Raw genomic sequence first — 20,412 nt, forward strand, 5'->3', positions numbered from 1 at the left:
TAGGACATTAATTTATGACGTCCATGCGGGATAAGGGGTTTTACTTAAAGTGAGAGTACCAATAAAAACGTTACATTACAGTACAAAATACAATGGCACATGGAAACCTTCAACACAACAAATAAAGGGAAAAAAGGTTTTAGTTGGAATAATATTTGCGTGTGCTTTAATTTAAAATAGCAGCGTACGTGATTATAAATGACACATACAAAGGTGAATGATATTTTAACTAGATAATTGCTTAGCATTAAATGAAGTAATGTCTTTATTGGTCAACAGAAGTGGAAGATAAAGTATAATTAATTTAATACGGTATGCATTAAATTTGAAATATAATTAATAAAAATAAACACAACGATGTTTTAGAAATTTTTCATTATAATCCAATAGAAGTAATGTTAAAAGTTATTCAATTAGACTCCAAGTATTATAAGATATTGCTACCTGAGTCATAGTTACAGTGACAGTTTTTGACAACATTTTAAAACAAAATTTGATGCAGCATATTTTTCTGAAAAAAAAAGCCATTCTTAGTTTATTTAGAACTTTAAGGGGATTTGCTTTTGGTTACATTTTTATTACATATTTTAAATAATGTTTATTAATTTGAAACTGGTTAACAATTTTTAATATTAGCATTTAAACACACCTGAAACTAAATAATAGTGCTTAAAATATACCAGCCTATTCGATTTACCTTGGTAAGCTTCTTAGAGAGTTCGGTTATTTAAATGGATTTAGTTGTAGTTGTCATTGGTTTGGTTGTAATTGTTGGTCTGGTTGTAGCTGTAGTTGATTTAGCTGAAGTTGTTGTCCCTATAGCTTTTATTGGTGTAGTTGAAGTAGTGGTTTGTTTAGTTGTGGTTGCTGTAGTTTGAGTTGTAAGTGCTGTTGCTTTCATTGTGGTTGTTGTTGGTTTGGTTGTAGTTGTGTTTGGTTTGGCTAAATTTGTTGTCGATTTAGTTGTCATTGTAGTTGGTTTTATAGTTGTTGTAGTTGATTTCATTGTAGTTGTTGTTGGTTTAATTTTTGTTGGTGTGGTTGTAGTTGTTGTTAGTTTAGTTATTGTTGTACTTAGTTTTTTGTGTGGTTGTAGTTGGTTTGCCTGTAGTTGTTGGTGGTTTCATTGTAGTTGTTGTTGTTTTGGTTGTAGTTGTTGTTGGTTTTGTTGTAGTTGGTATTGCTGTAACTGGTTTTGTTGTGGTTGTAGTTGGTTTGACTGTAGTTGTTGTTGCCTTCATTGTAGTTGTTTTTGGTTTGGTTGTATTTGGTATGGTTGTAGTCTTTGTTAGTTTAGTTGTGGTTGTTGTGTTTGGTTTGGCTAAAGTTGTTGTCGATTTAGTTTTCATTGTAGTTGGTTTTATTGTTGTTGTAGTTGATTTCATTGTAGTTGTTGTTGGTTTGGTTGTAGTTGGTGGTGGTGTAGTTGTTGTTAGTTTAGTTATTGTTGTAGTTGGTTTTGTTGTGGTTGTAGTTGGTTTGACTGTAGTTGTTGGTGGTTTCATTGTAGTTATTGTTGTAGTTGGTATTGTTGTAGATGGTTTTGTTTTGGTTGTAGTTGGTTTGACTGTAGTTGTTGTTGCCTTCATTGTAGTTGTTTTTGGTTTGGTTGTAGTTGGTATGGTTGTAGTCTTTGTTAGTTTAGTTGTGGTTGTTGTGTTTGGTTTGGCTAAAGTTGTTGTCGATTTAGTTGTCATTGTAGTTGGTTTTATTGTTGTTGTAGTTGATTTCATTCTAGTTGTTGTTGGTTTGGTTGTAGTTGGTGGTGGTGTAGTTGTTGTTAGTTTAGTTATTGTTGTAGTTGGTTTTGTTGTGGTTGTAGTTGGTTTGACTGTAGTTGTTGGTGGTTTCATTGTAGTTATTGTTGTAGTTGGTATTGTTGTAGATGGTTTTGTTTTGGTTGTAGTTGGTTTGACTGTAGTTGTTGTTGGTTTTATTGTAGTTGTTGTTGGTTTTGTTGTAATTAGTATGGTTGTAGTTGTTGTTAGTTTAGTTGATGCTGTAGTTGTGGTTGGTATTGCTGTAGTTGGTTTTGTTGTGGTTGTAGTTGGTTTGACTGTAGTTGTTGTTGGCTTCATTGTAGTTGTTGTTGGTTTGGTTGTAGTTGGTATGGTTCTAGCTGTTGTTAGTTTAGCTGTAGTTGTAGTTGGAATTGTAGTAGCTGGTTTTCTTGTGGTTGTAGTTGGTTTGACTGAAGTTGTTGTTTGTTTTGTTGTAGTTGTTGTTTTGGTTGTAGTTGGTATGATTGTAGTTGTTGTTAGTTTAGTTGCAGTTGTGTTTGGTTTGGCTAAAGTTGTTGTCGATTTATTTGTCATTGTAGTTGGTTTTATTGTTGTTGCAGTTGATTTCATTGTAGTTGTTGTTGGTTTGGTTGTAGTTGGTGTGGTTGTAGATGTTGTTAGTTTAGTTATTGTTGTAGTTGGTTTTGTTATGGTTGTAGTTGGTTTGACTGTAGTTGTTGGTGGTTTCATTGTAGTTGTTGTTGTAGTTGGTATTGTTGAAGATGGTTTTGTTGTAGTTGTTCTTGGTTTTGTTGTAGTTGTTGTTGGTTTTGTTGTAGTTGGTTTGGTTGGAGTTGTTAGTTTAGTTGCTGTTGTAGTTGGTATTGCTGTTGATGGTTTTGTTGTGGTTATAGTTGATTTGACTGTAGTTGTTGTTGGTTTAGTTATAGATGTTGTTTTGGATGTAGTTGGTATGGTTGTAGTTGTTGTTAGTTTACTTGTTGTTGTAGTTGTAGTTGGTACTGTTGTAGATGGTTTTTTAGTTGTGATTTTACTTGGTTTGAATGTAGTTGTTGTTGGTTTTATTGTAGATGTTGTTAGTTTAGTTGCTGTTGTAGTTGGTATTGTTGTAGTTGGTTTTGTTGTGGTTGTAGTTGGTTTGACTGCAGTTGTTGTTGGTTTCATTGTAGTTGTTGTTGCTTTCATTGTAGTTGGTATGGTCGTAGTTGTTGTTAGTTTAGTTGCTATTGTAGTTGGTATTGTTGTAGATGATTTTGTTGTGGTTGTAGTTGGTTTGACTGTAGTTGTTGTCTGCATTGTTGCCGTTGTCTTGCCTTTAATACTGTGGTTGACAAAAAAAAGTAACTTAGTGAGAAAGCAATAATAATATTTATACTATTAGCATGTAAAAAAACTAGTCAACAAAGAAGCACTTAAAGTGTAATATATATATATATATATATATATATATATATATATATATATATATATATATATATATATATATGTATATATGTATGTAAAGTAGATTATTATCGGAAAAAAGGTCGTTTTAGTTTAGTCAATTTTAGTTAGTCAATTTCATATCATGCATTAACCTACCGTTGGCATATGCTGCAGCATTTTGGCTGTTTTAAGCATACATGGCTTAGTGTCAGATTTATTGTTGATAGCTATTTTGATAAGTTTTATCAGTGATGTTTTTTGAGACTATTTAACACAGGCATATTGTCACGGTTGGTGCTGTCTTTTAGGTCAGTTAAGTCCAAGCTAATTTTAATTCACTACCTGAAATCTAGTACTGCATTTTGATGAAACAAATTTACATTTTTTTAAAAATAATTTAAATTCAATAAATAATGTAATAGACAATACTCACATTAGGCATTCCACATACTCTTGATAGTTTTTAATGTAATTGATACAATCATTCCTTGATGTATTTGTCGTTGCTGTTATGGTTTAATTTATAAAACAAAAGGTGTTAAAATTTGTTTATGATTAGTATTGTTCACAATAGTTACTAACTGATTATTTTGGACTTGTTCAATCATTTGTATCTGCATGTTTGTGTCTGCACATTAACTAAATGTTATTTTGTTAATAGATATGTTAAGAAAATGTTTTGCTAGTAGTAACATAAAGGTGTTGATAAAATACTTAAAGCCCTCATTTAAATATGCTAAATTCATACATATATATATATATATATATATATATATATATATATATATATATATATATATATATATATATATATATATATATATATATATATATATATATATATATATATATATATAACTGAAATAATTGAAAAATGACAGATAAAAAAAGAGACTAGCTCACCAATGCATTCAAAATTATTAGTGCTAAGTATAAAGCCAATGTTACAAAAACACTGGGCTGTTCCATTAATAACTGTACATCCATGGCTGCAGCTTAAATTAGAATTGATGCATGGATCCACTGCTAAAAAATATAAAATATATATTTGTCAAAAAATAGATCATATAGTAAATTTCTAGTCTTAAATGTAATGATCAAAGATTTGAATAATATTTTGACCTAAATTCTAAATATTTCAGATTCATTGACTATTAGTCTCTAGTTTGATTTATAAAAATTGTCAAATTAAACAATAATAATTAATGACTAGATTGACTTTAGTTTTATCCTAAAATTGTAAACCTTTCTATTCAGTAACTTTAATATAGATGCATAATGTGAGACATAATTGGTACTATACTATATAATTAATAATTATTATATTTTTAAAAAATACATTATTAAGAATATTTAATTTAATTTTATCAAAACTATTTTTTATGTTATTTTAATTACAGTGGTACCTCAATATACTGTAAAACTGATTATATACAATGTAAATGCACTTTTTAAAACAATTTTATTTCTTTGCATTTTCTTTAATTATGATTTTTTTTTAATTGATCATTTATAAACACAATTTTAAAATAAAAAAAACACTTTAAAACAACTTGCATAAGGGGGGAAGGGGGAAGGGGGTAATAGATTCATAAAATTTCAATTAATTATAATAGACAAAACAGCGCTTATCTTTGAGTTAATTGACATATGAGCAAGGTTAAGAAATGAATTCCTATCTCAAAGTATCACTGTATTTATAAATTGAATTTTTAAAATTACCATCTTTTTCACATGTCTTTCTGTCATCCTTTAATCTATAACCAGGATAACAACCACAGTAGCTACTCCCTGGAACATTCAAACAGATCTGCTCACAGCCAGATTGGCCATTATCACATTCGTTGATATCTGCAGGCATAAAATAAATACAACATTTATGTATTCATGAAATTTATTTTTTCGATTTGATGTATCAAAAATTTAGGACAATGTTTAAGTTAAATTTATAATATTCGAACTTAACACTTTACTTATATTTAACAATAAATTCTGCATTGTTTTTAGATATTACCATTACATGTCCCATTTGATAGCTTGGTAAAACCATTAAAGCAATCACAAATGTAGTAGCCTGGCATATCAATGCAGTTTTGTGAACACTTGTTTAGTAATATGTTGTTGCATTCATTGACGTCTGAAAAAACAATTAAGCTATAGGTCTATACAAAAACTTAAGAATAAATCATAAAATGTTCATAAAATAATGTATAAGATAAAAATTAGAAATAAGCATTAATAAATTTTAAAGTAAATAATTGTCAATTATTCCTCATAAGAAATGACATCTTGTCAATTGGATTAATATATGTATTTGCTTTAATATGTTAAATTGAGATAATTATATCACAAATTGAATTGACAGAAAATATGACAAAAACAGATAATTATTAACCTTTTAAATTTGTAAAACTTGTCAATGCTTTTGGTATTTAATGGTAACCGAAAATTGTATTTCATAATTTTAAAAATTTAAAAATCAATGATAATATTAAAATTAACTACCAAAATTATAATGAATTGTTTTGTGAAACACCCTCCTACCTTAGAAAATAGCACATTAAGCTAAGCTTAAAAGTCTAAATAAGCAAATTCTCAGTTATTGCAATTACACATAATAGACCTGCATTGTAAAATATTCAGCTAATGTTTACTGTCAGTCCATATTCGTATGATACATATAATCTAAAAAAAACGGCCAATTCGCTTATATCTAACTTAGAAAATAATTCTTACCAATAAAAATCCATTAGATTTGGCAATTATCCTATTACAGACATGTATAGTAAAATATTCATTAAATATTTATTGCAGTACGAGTGTTTTGTTTAAAAACATGCACTAAAAATCAGGCTAAAATTGTACATTTAATTAACTTAGCAAATATATCTTACTGATGCAAGTCCCATTGATATCTTCAAATCCTGTAGGACAGTCACATGTGTAGGATCCCTGGGTGTTTGTACAGTAGTGATCAGCTGGACAAATGTCTGGAGTTTCTACACACTCATTAACTTCAATGTCACAGTTTGTTCCCTTCCAATTGTCTTGGCAGATACAGCCCTTGATACTGTCACATCGTACAGCATGGCCCTTACATTCACATTGTGAGGCACAGTTTAACCCATACATATTATCAGGGCAGGCTATTAGAAAAACAAATAAAACAAATGTAACTTTAGGACATGCACTGTTGTGAGTGTTAAGATTCTGGAGCCTAGTTAAGTTCAAGCTATGAAAATACTGAAGAAATAGAATTGGTAAAAAGATATTCATAAAACAATTTGTTTAGCTTTTTTTTCTAAACAGAAATTATATTGTGCAATATATTTAAAATCCTTTATTGAAATGTAATTTAAATTCATGTTATTGTTTGTATTTATTTAAAAACTAGTGAAAAATAAAATTTACTAATATTTTTTCCAGAGATTCTAGTAGTAGGCCTACTAATTGTGAATGTTTTTAAACTTACAATCACACTTGTGAGCATCTTTGCTGTTTATCTTGTAACCAAGTTGACAACTACAGGTAAAGCTTCCAACACTGTTACTACAGTTATGTGCACAAATATTTTCCTTGCATTCATCAATATCTGAAAAAACAAAAATCTTTGCATTATTTTTTAATAAACAAAAAAATTAATATACTAAATGTTATTAGTAGATTTTAAGAAGTATAAATAACAAAACTACACCTAGTTTTGACTATTTTTGTCTTCCTTGCCTCCACAACTCTTGGCTTCAATTTCCCCTAGTATTCTAACTAGATCAACCCTCCCCATCATTCACGCAAGTTCAATTATATGTACATAAATTAAAGCTAATATGTATTCACTAACTGACTATCCTTAAAACCGACTTACTTAAAACTACTTGTAATATAAATGACCATTAACAAATTAACTCTTTACAAATGTTTAAAATGACATAACAGTTAATAAATTGAATTTCGCTTTCTTTGAAAGTTGATTTATTTAACAGGTAGTAAAATAACAAACAAAAAAAACAATAAAAAAACATAAAATCTGACTATATTACTGTTTAACTAATTTTAATTACCTTCACAGTGGATGCCATCTTGTGTAAGATTATATCCGCGTTTGCAAAAACAGCCTTGAGTGCCATTGCAGCCATGCTCACATGTTTTATTTAGTGATTTACACTGATTTGTATCTTTAAAATATAATTAATTGAAGATATAAAATGTAACCATTCACATTTGTTTTTATTATTTTTATCAGTGAATAATACCAAACTTTAGAATGAAATGAATTATCAAAATATTCTCACCTGTTTTTATGCCAACACATGTATTATTTGCACGTTTATAACCAGAAAAACATGGACAATTAAATTTCCCTGGCATGTTGATACATATTTGATCACAGTTATCTAACTTGTTAGCACACTCATCAATGTCTAGAAGTAAACAACACTGTACAATGCATATAATAGCAAGAATAAATTATTATATCGAATCCTGAATTAAAATGTAGAGAATATTATTTAATTTTAGATGTGAATTGTTCATAGGTTAATACTAACATTTTTACACTAAATATTGACATAGATAATTATGTTTCCCTATTATGTACTTATACATAATTGATAGATGCTCTTTGTAAATAATACATTTGTAGTGTGTTCTTTTTGCAATACAGCTATTTCATGCCTAAATAGAATAAAGGAAAAAAGAAAAGGAATTAGAAAATATAAAACTACTTACCTACACAAGTGTTGTTTATATTTTGGTAACCTCTAGGACAGTGGCATACAAAGCTACCAAATGTATTTTCACAGTCAGCAAAAGAATCACATGGTGATGTTTGACATTCATCTAAGTCTGTTGATATAATACTTTTTTCAGACTTAATAAATATTAAATTTAACAATTATTTTAAAAATGCTATACAATTGTAATTGTAATTGTAATAGAACTTTTATATTTTACATTACATGTTTATTCTAAATAATTTCAACTTCAATTTTATTGCTATTTTATTTATTTTATAAAATTGGTTATCAAGCTTGAAAAAGAGAAAAGAGGCATTCTTTCAAGTAATCTTTGCAGTTTATTATTGTCTAGTCATTAAAATGTCCAGATTTTTAGAAGTGTTACCTATTCAAACACTTTATTGCATTTGTAAATATAAAATGAAAAGTTACTATTTGTAATTAGTATTATTCACCCTGATTTCTATTATATTACATCTAATACTAATAATGTACTTCTATAATTGATAAACAAAACAATATATAAGAAAACATACCCTCACACTTGGTTTTAGCAATGCTAAGATTAAATCCAACAGGGCATTTTACACAGTTATAAAATATTCCATTTTCCTGTTCTAAATTATTTGTAATATTTACACATCCTAATGGGCAAGAATTCAAAGCACAGCCATCACTAACTTCTGCACATTCAGCTCCTATTGAAAGTTAATATTATTTAAGAAAAATCTCTCTAGTCTTAAACTTCAATTTTTAAAAGTAAATGGCTTTTACATTATTACATATTGAATAGTTATTTTTAAAGATAGAAAATGTAAAAATTGTTTTGAATTGAATTGAAAAAAGAATAGTATCAAATATCAACATGCCTCTATGACCAGAGTTACAGTTGCAGGTTGCATATGAGAAATAAGGAGATGAGGTAGGTCTGGTAACAGAAAAGTTACATGATCCCTGATTACTGCAACCAGTACAGAGAGTAAGAGACAACGGGAAAACTTCTGACTGCAGGTTTTTATCATCAACAGCTGTTATTCTGTGGTATAAAATTGAATATATTTTATTACCAATTTTTTAAAAATGTTGTGTTATCATACTGCAATAATTTAAATTGAAAATATTTAATATTTATGTTATAACAAGGAAACAATTCGTAAGAAAAATGACGTAAAAGTGTTTGTTTTTTTTTTAAATTTATTAAAAGATCACCCTATGAAATTTTTTTTATTGAAATTCATTTTCAAAAATATTGCAAGTGGATATTTTTTTCAATATGTTAATAGGTTCGAATTAAGAAAACTCACATACCCTATTGTTACTGGAATAAGATCTGTAACTATAAATCTAAAGCTGGATGTTGCATTATGTATTGCAGTGCTTTGCTCATGTTGTGTTTCAGTATAATTTACATTTGCTAACACTATAAAGTGTGTTATGTTCCCATCAATATCAAAGCCACTGGCATTAAGGTAAAAAGGTTTATTTCTATATACTTCAAAATATGTTTGGTTTAATTTAATAAGTGGTCCTTGATTTGCTGTAAACAAAAAATATTAAAATTAAATATAAGTGTAATTTCGTAAAACAATAGAGAAATATTTATTTTATTAGAGATAAAACCACAAAAAAAACAAATATCTAAATAGAAGCAATCTTAGTGTTCTTATTGTAATATAACATGAAAAACTATGAAAAACAATATATTTACCCATATTGATGGAGTCCATTATAAACTGATCAGCTACTGTTAATGAATGTTTTGCTAAACTTTCATTTAAAGTTGCAATGTAATCGTATATACATGGTATTTTAAATGTTCCATTACATAGTGTGTTGAAATAATTTGTTATTGTCTTATCTAGGTCCTCATAAAATAAAGGATTGTTATTTGGATAAGAAAAAGTTGATGTGTTTTGTCCATAGGCATACTGGAATAAACTTTCTGATTGGGTTATTGCCCCTGAAAAAGAAATCATTTAATAATCTGAATTTCATATATATATATATATATATATATATATATATATATATATATATATATATATATATATATATATTTGTGTGTGTGCATAGATATAGTAGCCATTAAACATAACTGTCAAATAAAAAAGATATTTATTATAGTGATAAATATCAGTATTTATTTTGAAAAGCATCTCACAACTTTGGACAAATTGAAAAATGTGTCTCTCGGATGACTCATCAGAGAGCTTTGAACCATTTTGAAAGAAAAATTCATCTGTTTTAATTCCATTAAAATTGCCCAAAAGTCCTTTTGTCATATTCTGGTATTTTTTATCCAAGCTTACAGAAACTTCAAGAAAACCATATATGTGTGAAACTGTAGCTCCAACACCTGATAAGAATAATAACAATGTATCAATGTTTAATTTTGCAAATCACAAACTTAAGTGTGTGTTACATGTTTTGTTTAATACAATAAAAATATGTTCTTGTACATGTTATATATATATATATATATATATATATATATATATATATATATATATATATATATATATATATATATATATATATATATAAATATATATATATATATATATATATATATATATATATATATATATATATATATATATACATACATATATATATATATATATATATATATATATATATATATATATATAGGCCTATATATTTATTAATTTATTTTATATTTATTTATCTATTTAAAAGGGGGTCCATGCAGGTGTTTAGTTACTAAAACGTACTTTCTCCAAAAGAAACTGTTAACGACCCATTTTGTTTTCTAATCACCATTCCATTTTCCATAGCAAAGAACTCATGTTCATTTTGAAATTGTGCTGAGTAATCTCGATTGTTTCCATATATAATCATCACTGAAATAAATAGTTATAGTTATTTATTTTGAAGATTCTACATAAAAGAATTTTACTATTTATTCGACTCAATATGATTTTTAATAGAATTTTTTTTAAGTTGTCACTTGCATAAAACTTTGAGGTTTTTCTTTAACAGAAATCCTGAATGAGTAAGCCAGCTTTCAAAGTATTTAAACTTTTTAGTACCATTAAAAAATTTTTTTAAAAATTCATAATTTTAAAATTAGAATAAAGAACTAAATTATTATGTCTTTAAAAAATGGAAATGTTGTTTGCAAAAAACACATACTTTCACGGCTAGGACTAACTTCAACTGATAATGTGTTTTCATCTCCATTTTTAAATACAAAACCACACCAAACTGCAGCTCTTGTTTTTGTTCCATTGCTGTTGAATGCAGCACAGGTTCGACCCTGTTATTTTAAAAGTTAAAAAAAAAAAAAAAAAAAAGAAGAAGGTTGCAGGCTTTATTATTCAACATTTAATACAAGATTTTTAAGTTAGCATTATAAAATTGCAAAGACTGTTGGATTACCTGCATTATAAAATTGATTTCAGCTTTGTCCATTGCTATGCCATTCACCTCCAATATTTTATATTCTCCAAGACCATTAAATATATAAAATCGCTCATCAAAAGTAATAATGTGTGGATCGCCAAACAAAAATGCTTGAAGAAGAATTTTTTAATATTATTTAAAACATCCAGCAATAGAGTAAAAATTTAATAAGGAATTATTAATAGATTTTAGCTAGATTATTATTCATGAAAAATTTCTATTTAGAATTCATAGTCTATTTTTTTAAAGTAATGATGATATATTAAAGGCCTTACCTCTAGACCAACTGCTTGCAATACATTGCACATTTGGTCTTAACACATAGTAGAGTTCGCACAAATTTGACAGATAACAGCACCAGTTTTTTGGTTCAATGTCATTTATGTGATGATCTTTAGAATTGTGTATTAGAGAATTGAAAGCATTGTAGCGTTGAAGGCTGCCAGCTTGCGGCCTTCTGGTTTCAAGACTGAAACTCCCATCTGTCCGGTAACAGCATCGCTAAAAAAAGGTCATATGATTTGAAATTATGCCCATTAATGTAATTTTTACCTTTTTTGTTATATTATATTATAATTTTTTTAAATAAACTATTGGAATACATTCTCTTTCATGCTCTCCTCTTTCAATAAATAAGCTATATATGGCTTGCTATATTTTTATGAGTACTGATACACATACACCTTACATGAAGATATTAGTGTGTATAAGTTATGTCAATAAATAAAAACAAACAGAAACTATACTATAAAAGCAATGCTTACTCTTCCATATTCACCATAGTATGGTAATAAATCAAAACAGTGACTTTCATTCTGGATAAGACTGTATGACACCCAAAGAGGGCTATTTATAGCCACCAATTCATTACAAGGACAAGCTGGCATTTCTGAGTTTTTTCTTTCAATTGCTACAAAATGCAGAAAAATGATGTCAATATCAAATTTAAAAATACATTATATTTTATTCAAGTTGCATCAAGGTGGTGAGGTATGGAAAAAGAACTTCTTTATTAATAAAGCTTTATTTATTTATATGTGTGTACCTATGTGTATCTATGTTAGGGTACTTAAAGGAAAATATTTGCATTCATAAGACTCTTCAGAAAGCATTACTGCAATTGCAGTTGCAGCCATCTTGTAAAAAAACCTGCTTGGAAGTCTCAAGGTATAAAAATACTGTCATATACATTGATCATATAATCATTGATCTTTGTTTCACTAACTCAAATAGAGTAAGCTGGCTAGTTATTAAACAAGAAACTCTAGAAATTGTTTTTCTGAGTTTTTAAAATGTGCTATGGTAAAATACCATTTAAATTTAAGCTATAATTATTTACTGGTATTTCAGTATACAAAATTTTGAAAATAAAAAAAAAAATTCTAATGACACTTACCAAAATATTCAGCAATCGGACTAGTTTGGTACCATGATCTACACATCATTTTATAGTTTACTTTTTCACCAACTTTAAAAAACCATTGACCAGGTGATCCTATCAATTGAATGATGTTTAAATATTGAAATTTTGAATGTATGCACATATTTTATTCATTGGTTAATCTTATAGATAGTAAATAAACAAAATAAAACGAGGTGGCCCAGGTTTCTTAAAGGAATACAATGTAATAATAATCATTACCATAACATTTTTCAATATAGGCCTACTTAATTTTACTTTTAAGAATATACAAATACATAATTTTATAGGTTACATTGCTTGATGATTTTTAATTGTTAACAAAGTTGTTGGTAAACTGAGTTATGCAAAACTCAAAGTAGCAAAGCAGTGGTGCTGTTCTTTTTTGAGCCTGCAATGTGATAAACTGCAAAATAGTAACTTATCTAAGCGAGGGTTTTTAACATTTTGCGGTTCGCATTTTATCAACACTTTAATAATAATTCATAAACTTGGAACATTTATTTTAACCTGCCTGTATTTCCCAGAACTTGGTCGAACATATAATACGCTGATCTGGATGTGTCAAGGTTGTATTTGCCCCAACCAATCTCAACACTCCTTGCTGACAATGGTTTGAATTGCATAGCTGCTTGCATGTACAGATACATTGCATAAGTTGTGTAGCCATCGGTTATAATGATGCACTGGAATGACACACGCTGAAAAAAACATTATAAATTGCATTAGGCATTGTATAATATTGTTATTGTTCTTTACTATGTTTGACATAGGGGCGATACACTTATTGCATGCCTGTAGTACATAAATATTATATGCTGTTTCCACAACTCACCACAAATTGTTTTCATTACCTCGTTTGAATTGTTTCCATGGGCAGGTACGTTAACCCATGTGATTACAATAACTGTAGTTGCATTGTAGGATGAGGCGTTAACCAAATATCTAACGACGTCAATGTTCGCTTGTTCACATACTTTAGAGAAGGATGTTTCCAGACAACATTTATAAACCTTAATGGAATTATTTGAAAGTAATTTTTAACATCACACATTAACTGCTGTGTTTTTCAAAACGAATAGTTGTATAAAAAAATTGATGTAGAATCTGATATTTTTTTTTAAATTATGCACGCTAAATGTTTTTTTTAAAATAATACTTTTACAAATAAATGTACCCGAATCTTTAATGAAAATTTCACTAAATCACTATATTTATTTAGTTAAAATAAATATCATAAAAAATGCTATTTCTTTCATTTAATTGATTAAAAAAATAACATTTACCACCTTTAACTTCCGTTGCTATATTACGCGTCAGTATCACTTTGCTTTATTTATATAGAAATATGTAAAGGTGCACATTTTTAGAAATGACCATTACACCTCACTATTGAAACATTTTCACATCTGACACAATGCTGTTATTTACGAAACCCCAATGATATATTTGATATAATTATAGTGTTATCCTTTTCACAAATATAGAGGCCTCAATGAGAAACATGAAATTGTAGTCACTTTATCACTTTACCTATGTATATATTGATCTACAATTCGAAACGTTACTTAAATACTACTTTTGTACTGATTAGACCACTATTTTTTTATACTGGCTATTACAATATGAATCATTTTTTAAAATCCATTATAATATTTGTAGATATTAAAAGAACACACGCGTATTTTGATTATTTCCATTTTTTACTATATAGGTAATAAAAAGTTTTGAAAAAAGTGCCAAATACAATCAGTGTTTCTTCCAGACTTTTTTCTCCGGGGGGGGGGGGGCAGTTTTAAAAGTATATATTTTCTATAGAAATTATATAAATTTCATTTCGTTCGGGGGGTGGCGGTAGAATTTTTTCGGGGAGGGGGGGGGGCCGAAGAGATGCCTGGAAGAAACTCTGAATACAATCATACAATCTGTTGCAAAAAGTTAGAAGCTTCTGTTGGCACGACAGTGTTCAGTTTTCTAACAAATTATTTTTATTCACAAATCTCCTGCCCTACGATTGCAAAATTAATAATAGGCAAATCAAAAATAATGCATGTAAACTCAAAGAAAACATACATGATAATAAACCTGTCCCTCATCGCCATCTGTGAGCTCAAGGTCTGTCCAGTACGGAGCCAACAGAGGTCGAGGATTTCCTTTTTTATCTAACACAGGCAGTCGTTGGGGCGTGAAGCTGGAAAACTCATCTCCAAAACTTATCAATCCATTCACGGTAATCTGTAAGTTACGTGATTGTGTAAATATTTAGCAAAGCAAACACAGCAAAAAATACTTTTAAAAACATTTTATTCAAAGCTTTGTAGAAACTTACCCATAAGTATAGATATAATGTATTTTCAAATGGTATAAAATCTTCAATGTAAATCTTTACTGTGGCGAATTCCTTGTTCTTAGGTAATGTTCCATCCATTGACAAAACTCCATACGGATACGTACCTACAAAAAAAAATGGAAATCAACTCACCATCATATAATGAGATAGAAAAGGTTATTTACAGTAGACAATAAACCCTATGAAATGGTTGTTGTAACAATGATTTTTTTATGGCAACCCAATTTTATGAAAATGTACTATACTCATTTGTGATAGCGCATGAATATTAAAATATTTTTTTAGACATTCTGTAGCGAACTAATTTAAAATGTACTAATGCGTAATACATTATAAGCTCTATTGTGAAATATTTTACAATATCCATGCTCATGTGTAATATTGTACTTTCATTTGTCATAGTGATCAGCTTGTAATGTTGCTGATACGTTCAGAGAGTGTGTCAGTGGTGTTTATTTTTAACAATTTAAAACCGATGAACGTATTTAAAACCAAAAGATTATTTTAAATATGAATTTAAAAACACATAATTATAATTATAGTAATAAAAAGAACACACAATTTCTTGAATTATTTAACCAACACAATTGCTATTTAGTAAGCTAACTAATAAACATAGAATTGTCCAAGCAGAAAACATGAAATTTTTTGTAAAAAACGGTGTTTCTTTTTAAAGAAATCAATATCAATTGATGACTGTAAGTAAACCATTTAAATTAAAGTGGTTATTTTAACTGACATTACCAAAAGTCAAACACGGATTCTTAATGATCCAGAACACCAAATGCAAAATGTATCAAAATGTCATTATACAAGTTTATAATCGCTAAATAATAGGGGATAAATTTACATTTATTAGCAGAACTTACGTGATTCCATTGGCCTGCAAAGAAATTAAAAAAAAAAATACAGCAATAACATTAAATAAATATAGACGTATTAACACTTAATTTCTATTTTTCAAACATTATTCCAAGTAATTTGCAGAGGAAACTAAAGCGGTAATTTTTGAGCGAGTTCCAATTACCGGGAGGGATACAGTATTCTATATTCATTTCTTAAAAAAGTGAAACTTGAGTATCGTTTCCATTAGGTGGATGAAATTTTATTTAAATGTATTAAATACAAAGTTGGGTTTATATTAATTTTTAGCTGTTTATTATAGCCGGAAGTGGTACTTTACAGTATTTCCTGTTTCTCAAAAACTATCAAATTCCAAAATAAGGTATGATAAAATGTACGATAAAAAGTCGTTTCTTCCTGTTAAAGACAAAAAAAAACTTACTTGCATTGCCACTCATATAGATAGCTGTTTATTTGTTCACAGATTTCATAGCTCTTACATGTGATACATATGGCTGCTTCTGCATATATAGTATGTGGATTAAGGTTATTTTTTTTTAATGAATTGGGTGATATGTCATTATGTTATTAAACCATTTACATAATTATAAAAGTAATGTATTCTACCTAGCATAAAAAAAAAATTATAATGCAAAAAATATTTGAGTTAGGATAATAATCACGGCAACCTGCGGCTCGCGAGCCACATGCCGCCCCTTTTGATGTCAAGATGCGGCTCTTCAGCTTCATGCAAAAATATTAATGAATATTTTATTTTCAAAACTCATAAAAATATTTTTCTGCAACACACGGTAATGATAGATACTATAATAAATATAAACAATAAACACTCGCTATTCTAGTAGAATATTTAGTGACTCCCTATTTCAATGTCCTCACTGTTTTCTAAAACTGAGTTTTTAAAATGTAATCATTACATCAGGGCACGGGTTTACCCACACTTCCACCCAGCATGCTACGGGGCGTACTGTATGAAAGCCTTGAGTGTAAGTTATTCACACACTGTACTATCACCGTTAATCACTCACCGCCTAAGTGTCAGGGACGGAAAGTGGCGCTCTCCTGAACCCTTTTACACTATCCCAGGGGCGCCGCGTACGACCCCTAGCTCGGTTTAATTATTGAATGTCGTGTGCCGCATTATCAATATTGCAGTGTGCTCCTTAAAACTAACGTAGGCGAATAGTTCTCGGGGGCGTCAAATTGCACCCTGCAGTGACTACAGAGAACACACCTGATTCAATTTAGGGAACGACTTTAGCAACCCATTTTATCCATAGCCTATCCTGCTGTTTAAAATGAACGTAGGCGCCATGGTGCTCATGGGTCAGCCCGGTACGCCAAATCACCCCCTGTCGGGGCGCCAGAGGGCGCGCTTGGTTTAATTAATTCAATGATTATTGTTGCCCACTATGTCTTTACTGTATAGACTTTTTTAAACAAACGTACGCGCCATAGTGCTCGCATGGGAGCCAGGGGCGCTTCTGGTCGCGCCGGCGGTTGCGCATGTTGCAGTTTTACCGCCGAATATAATGGAACCACTTACTCGCTATGCATGACGCCCGATAAGGATGACAAGTGCTAGCATAGCCGTTCTGGAATTCTGGGCGCCAAACCGTGCATTGACGAACACCGCACCCTCCCGGGCGCCGCCAATAAGAAATCTTTTTTAGCAGAAAAATTCTAGGCAGTATTCTCAAGTACTCTCTCCGGAGTTTCATGGTACTCGGATGGACGGCGTCGAACCTCACCCGACTTTTACTTTTTATATACCGTACAAAAATCGCACCCTCCCGGGTTGCCGCCCTTACGAAATTAAAAAAAAAATATTTCTTTTACAGAAACCTCCCCTGGAGTTTTCTAATCTACTCCCCAAATTGTGATGGCTATCGGATGAACGGTGTCAATCCGCAATCCACTTTTATTTTTATAAACTGTATATAAAGGACAATCGAATCACGTTCAAAAGGCTCGAGTTCAAACCCTCTGGCAGATAAGGCTCGATCCCTCTCTCAACACTAAAAAATTAAGAACGAAGAAGAAGAAGAAGATTCACGTTCTACTGAAGTGCCACCCCTGAGAATTTGACTTTTTCGTTCGAAGATAGCTCCCCAGGAGTATTCTTCACAACTTCCAATGGTTTCATGGCAATCGGATAAAAGGTGTAGTAAAGAATAAAAGGCAACCAGACACACACATACAATGCTTTATATATATATATGTATATATATATATATATATATATATATATATATATATATATATATATATATATATATATATATATATGGCTCTTTTAAAAACTGGGAAATTTTATAAGTTGTAACCTTTGGCTCTTCTGTCTCAAAAGGTTGCCGACCCCTGAACTAGACCTACACTCTCCTACTTTCTTTCTTTCTATACACAATAACTGTAGCAAATGCCAAATGTTATATTAAAAGCAGCAAAGTAGTTTTTTCAAAGTTCAAAATTAAGGAATTAAAAAAAAATATGCACTGGTCTACTCACGCATGACATCCGTGACATTTTCTAATTGTGATAATACGACATCATAATTTGGCACGATAGCTGTCATTTTGACCAAGGCTTTAGCTATCACCATACGGACATCGAAGTCGAATGCGTTGTCGTATTCGTGTACAGAATCATATATAAATATTTCAAACTCTACTATTGTGTAATTTATTTTTGTCCTGGTGAATACATGATATTTTTACATTATATATATATATATATATATATATATATATATATATATATATATATATATATATATATATATATATATATATATATATATATATATATATATATATATATATATATATGTCTATAGCCTTAATATGTTTGTTGGTATGTGAGAGAGTTTAGGTTAGCCTATTTACAATAGTCTGATGCAACATCTGAAATACAAATAACTTTTTATAACTAATCATACTTACTTTAGCATATATACGTCAACATACGAAGATTTTAAAGGTGTGTACGACATTCCTTTAATATATGGGCCCAGGTACTTCTTGAGCTAGGTAAAATATTGTTTTCATTGAATCGAATATGTAAATAATTATATGCAAATATAATATAAGCGGCCAAGTAGTGTGTCAGACCTTTCTTCTGTCATCGCAATAGATTTTAGAACCATAAAAGTAAACATCGCACCATGCAGTGCTTTTCCGTGCATCGCAGTATCTTATTGTATGTAATAGAGTAGGGTTTGTTTATATAACGACATAAAGTTATTTTACAGTTGCCACTGTTTTTTGACTCTTTTGCATAACGTAAAGAAAATATGAAATACACACACATTGCTAAAACATATTAAAAGGATCAATGTGAAATATCACTTTCGTTTATATTCCTAGAAAAAGTGGATACATTTTCATAACATAATAACAGTAGGGTAGAAAAATCTAATTAAACTGTTTAGTAATTTTGCCAAGGGAGGTAGTTTAAAAATGTGAATGCAAAATCTACAAGACGGAATAATTGTTGGAATAATATAATTACAAAATGTGAATGCAAATTATGCAGACGCGTAAGAGTACATTATTATTGGGATATTATAATTAGCATTTGATTGATAAAATGCTATCTTTAATTTATTTTATTTTATTCACTGAACGTACTGTTTACTAATTATATTTTTTAATCAACTATTCCCCATTATTATATAAAGTCATCACGTTCATTAGGTGCGCAATAAATTTTAGTCATGAAACTTTATTGTAAATTTTAAAAAGTACTGAAAAAAATGCATGAATTTATAAAGTGAATTATGGTCGGTAAAACACAAATATTCTAAATACTGCCTTTGGTTCTATACACTGAACGTACTATTTACTAAATATTATTCTATCTTTCGGTTTGCGGACAAGCTGGGGGTTCTATAGCAGAGGCGTAGCGAGGGAGGGGGGACATACGTCTCCGGGTGCCGACCTTAGGGGGCGTCAAAATATTTTGGAAACAAATTGAAAATTTCTGGGGGTTGGGGGTGCAAATCGAAAGTTTGAGCGGGGGGGGGGGAATTGCAAATCAAAAGTTTGAGGAGGAGGGGTTTGCAAATCGAAAGTGTGTCCGCGGGCGCTGGGAAGGGTCGCTATGCCTCTGTTTTATAGTCATTCATTGAGTCAGGCGCGTCCGCCGGCTCTCTTAAAGGGCGCGATTTGGCGCTACGGGCTAGACTGTGAGCAATATGCCTTTGTGATTGCATCTAAATTGTGTTTATGTTATGAGTTTTGTGTTTGCTTTATTCGTTTTTTTGCTTGATATACAGGCCTGGTAAACTAACCCAGATGTGTCACGTGACTTGATGCCACACTGCCATAGATAACAGTACATTTGGAACAGTTAATTAACTAGTCATAGAGGCAAAAAAAATATAGATGTACTACCTATAGTATCAAAGTTATCCTCTTCGATTTTGTTTTTAAATACACTTTTTCAGAAAAA

General features: G+C 29.7%; 2 protein-coding genes across 2 annotated transcripts; both read right to left on the minus strand.

Moving 5' to 3' along the window:
* Positions 1–405: 405 nt before the first annotated feature.
* LOC131930668 (mucin-2) lies at positions 406–5,269 on the minus strand. Its single transcript, XM_059287254.1, has 6 exons — positions 5,182–5,269; positions 4,890–5,018; positions 4,071–4,193; positions 3,601–3,673; positions 1,191–3,063; positions 406–444 (listed from the first exon to the last, which is right to left on the minus strand). The coding sequence occupies exons 1-6, from the start codon at positions 5,246–5,248 to the stop codon at positions 406–408; spliced, it is 2,304 nt and encodes a 767-aa protein (XP_059143237.1). The 5' UTR covers positions 5,249–5,269.
* A 1,948-nt stretch (positions 5,270–7,217) lies between these two features.
* LOC131930669 (fibrillin-2-like) lies at positions 7,218–9,854 on the minus strand. Its single transcript, XM_059287255.1, has 7 exons — positions 9,609–9,854; positions 9,209–9,437; positions 8,770–8,936; positions 8,437–8,598; positions 7,893–8,009; positions 7,457–7,585; positions 7,218–7,339 (listed from the first exon to the last, which is right to left on the minus strand). Exons 1-7 carry the CDS (start codon positions 9,625–9,627, stop codon positions 7,218–7,220), a joined length of 945 nt encoding a protein of 314 aa, XP_059143238.1. The 5' UTR covers positions 9,628–9,854.
* Between the last annotated feature and the right edge of the window lie 10,558 nt (positions 9,855–20,412).

The sequence above is a fragment of the Physella acuta genome, unplaced genomic scaffold (genome assembly GCF_028476545.2).
Source record: "Physella acuta isolate Inbredline_101_S28 unplaced genomic scaffold, ASM2847654v3 ptg001816l, whole genome shotgun sequence".
NCBI lineage: Eukaryota > Metazoa > Mollusca > Gastropoda > Physidae > Physella > Physella acuta.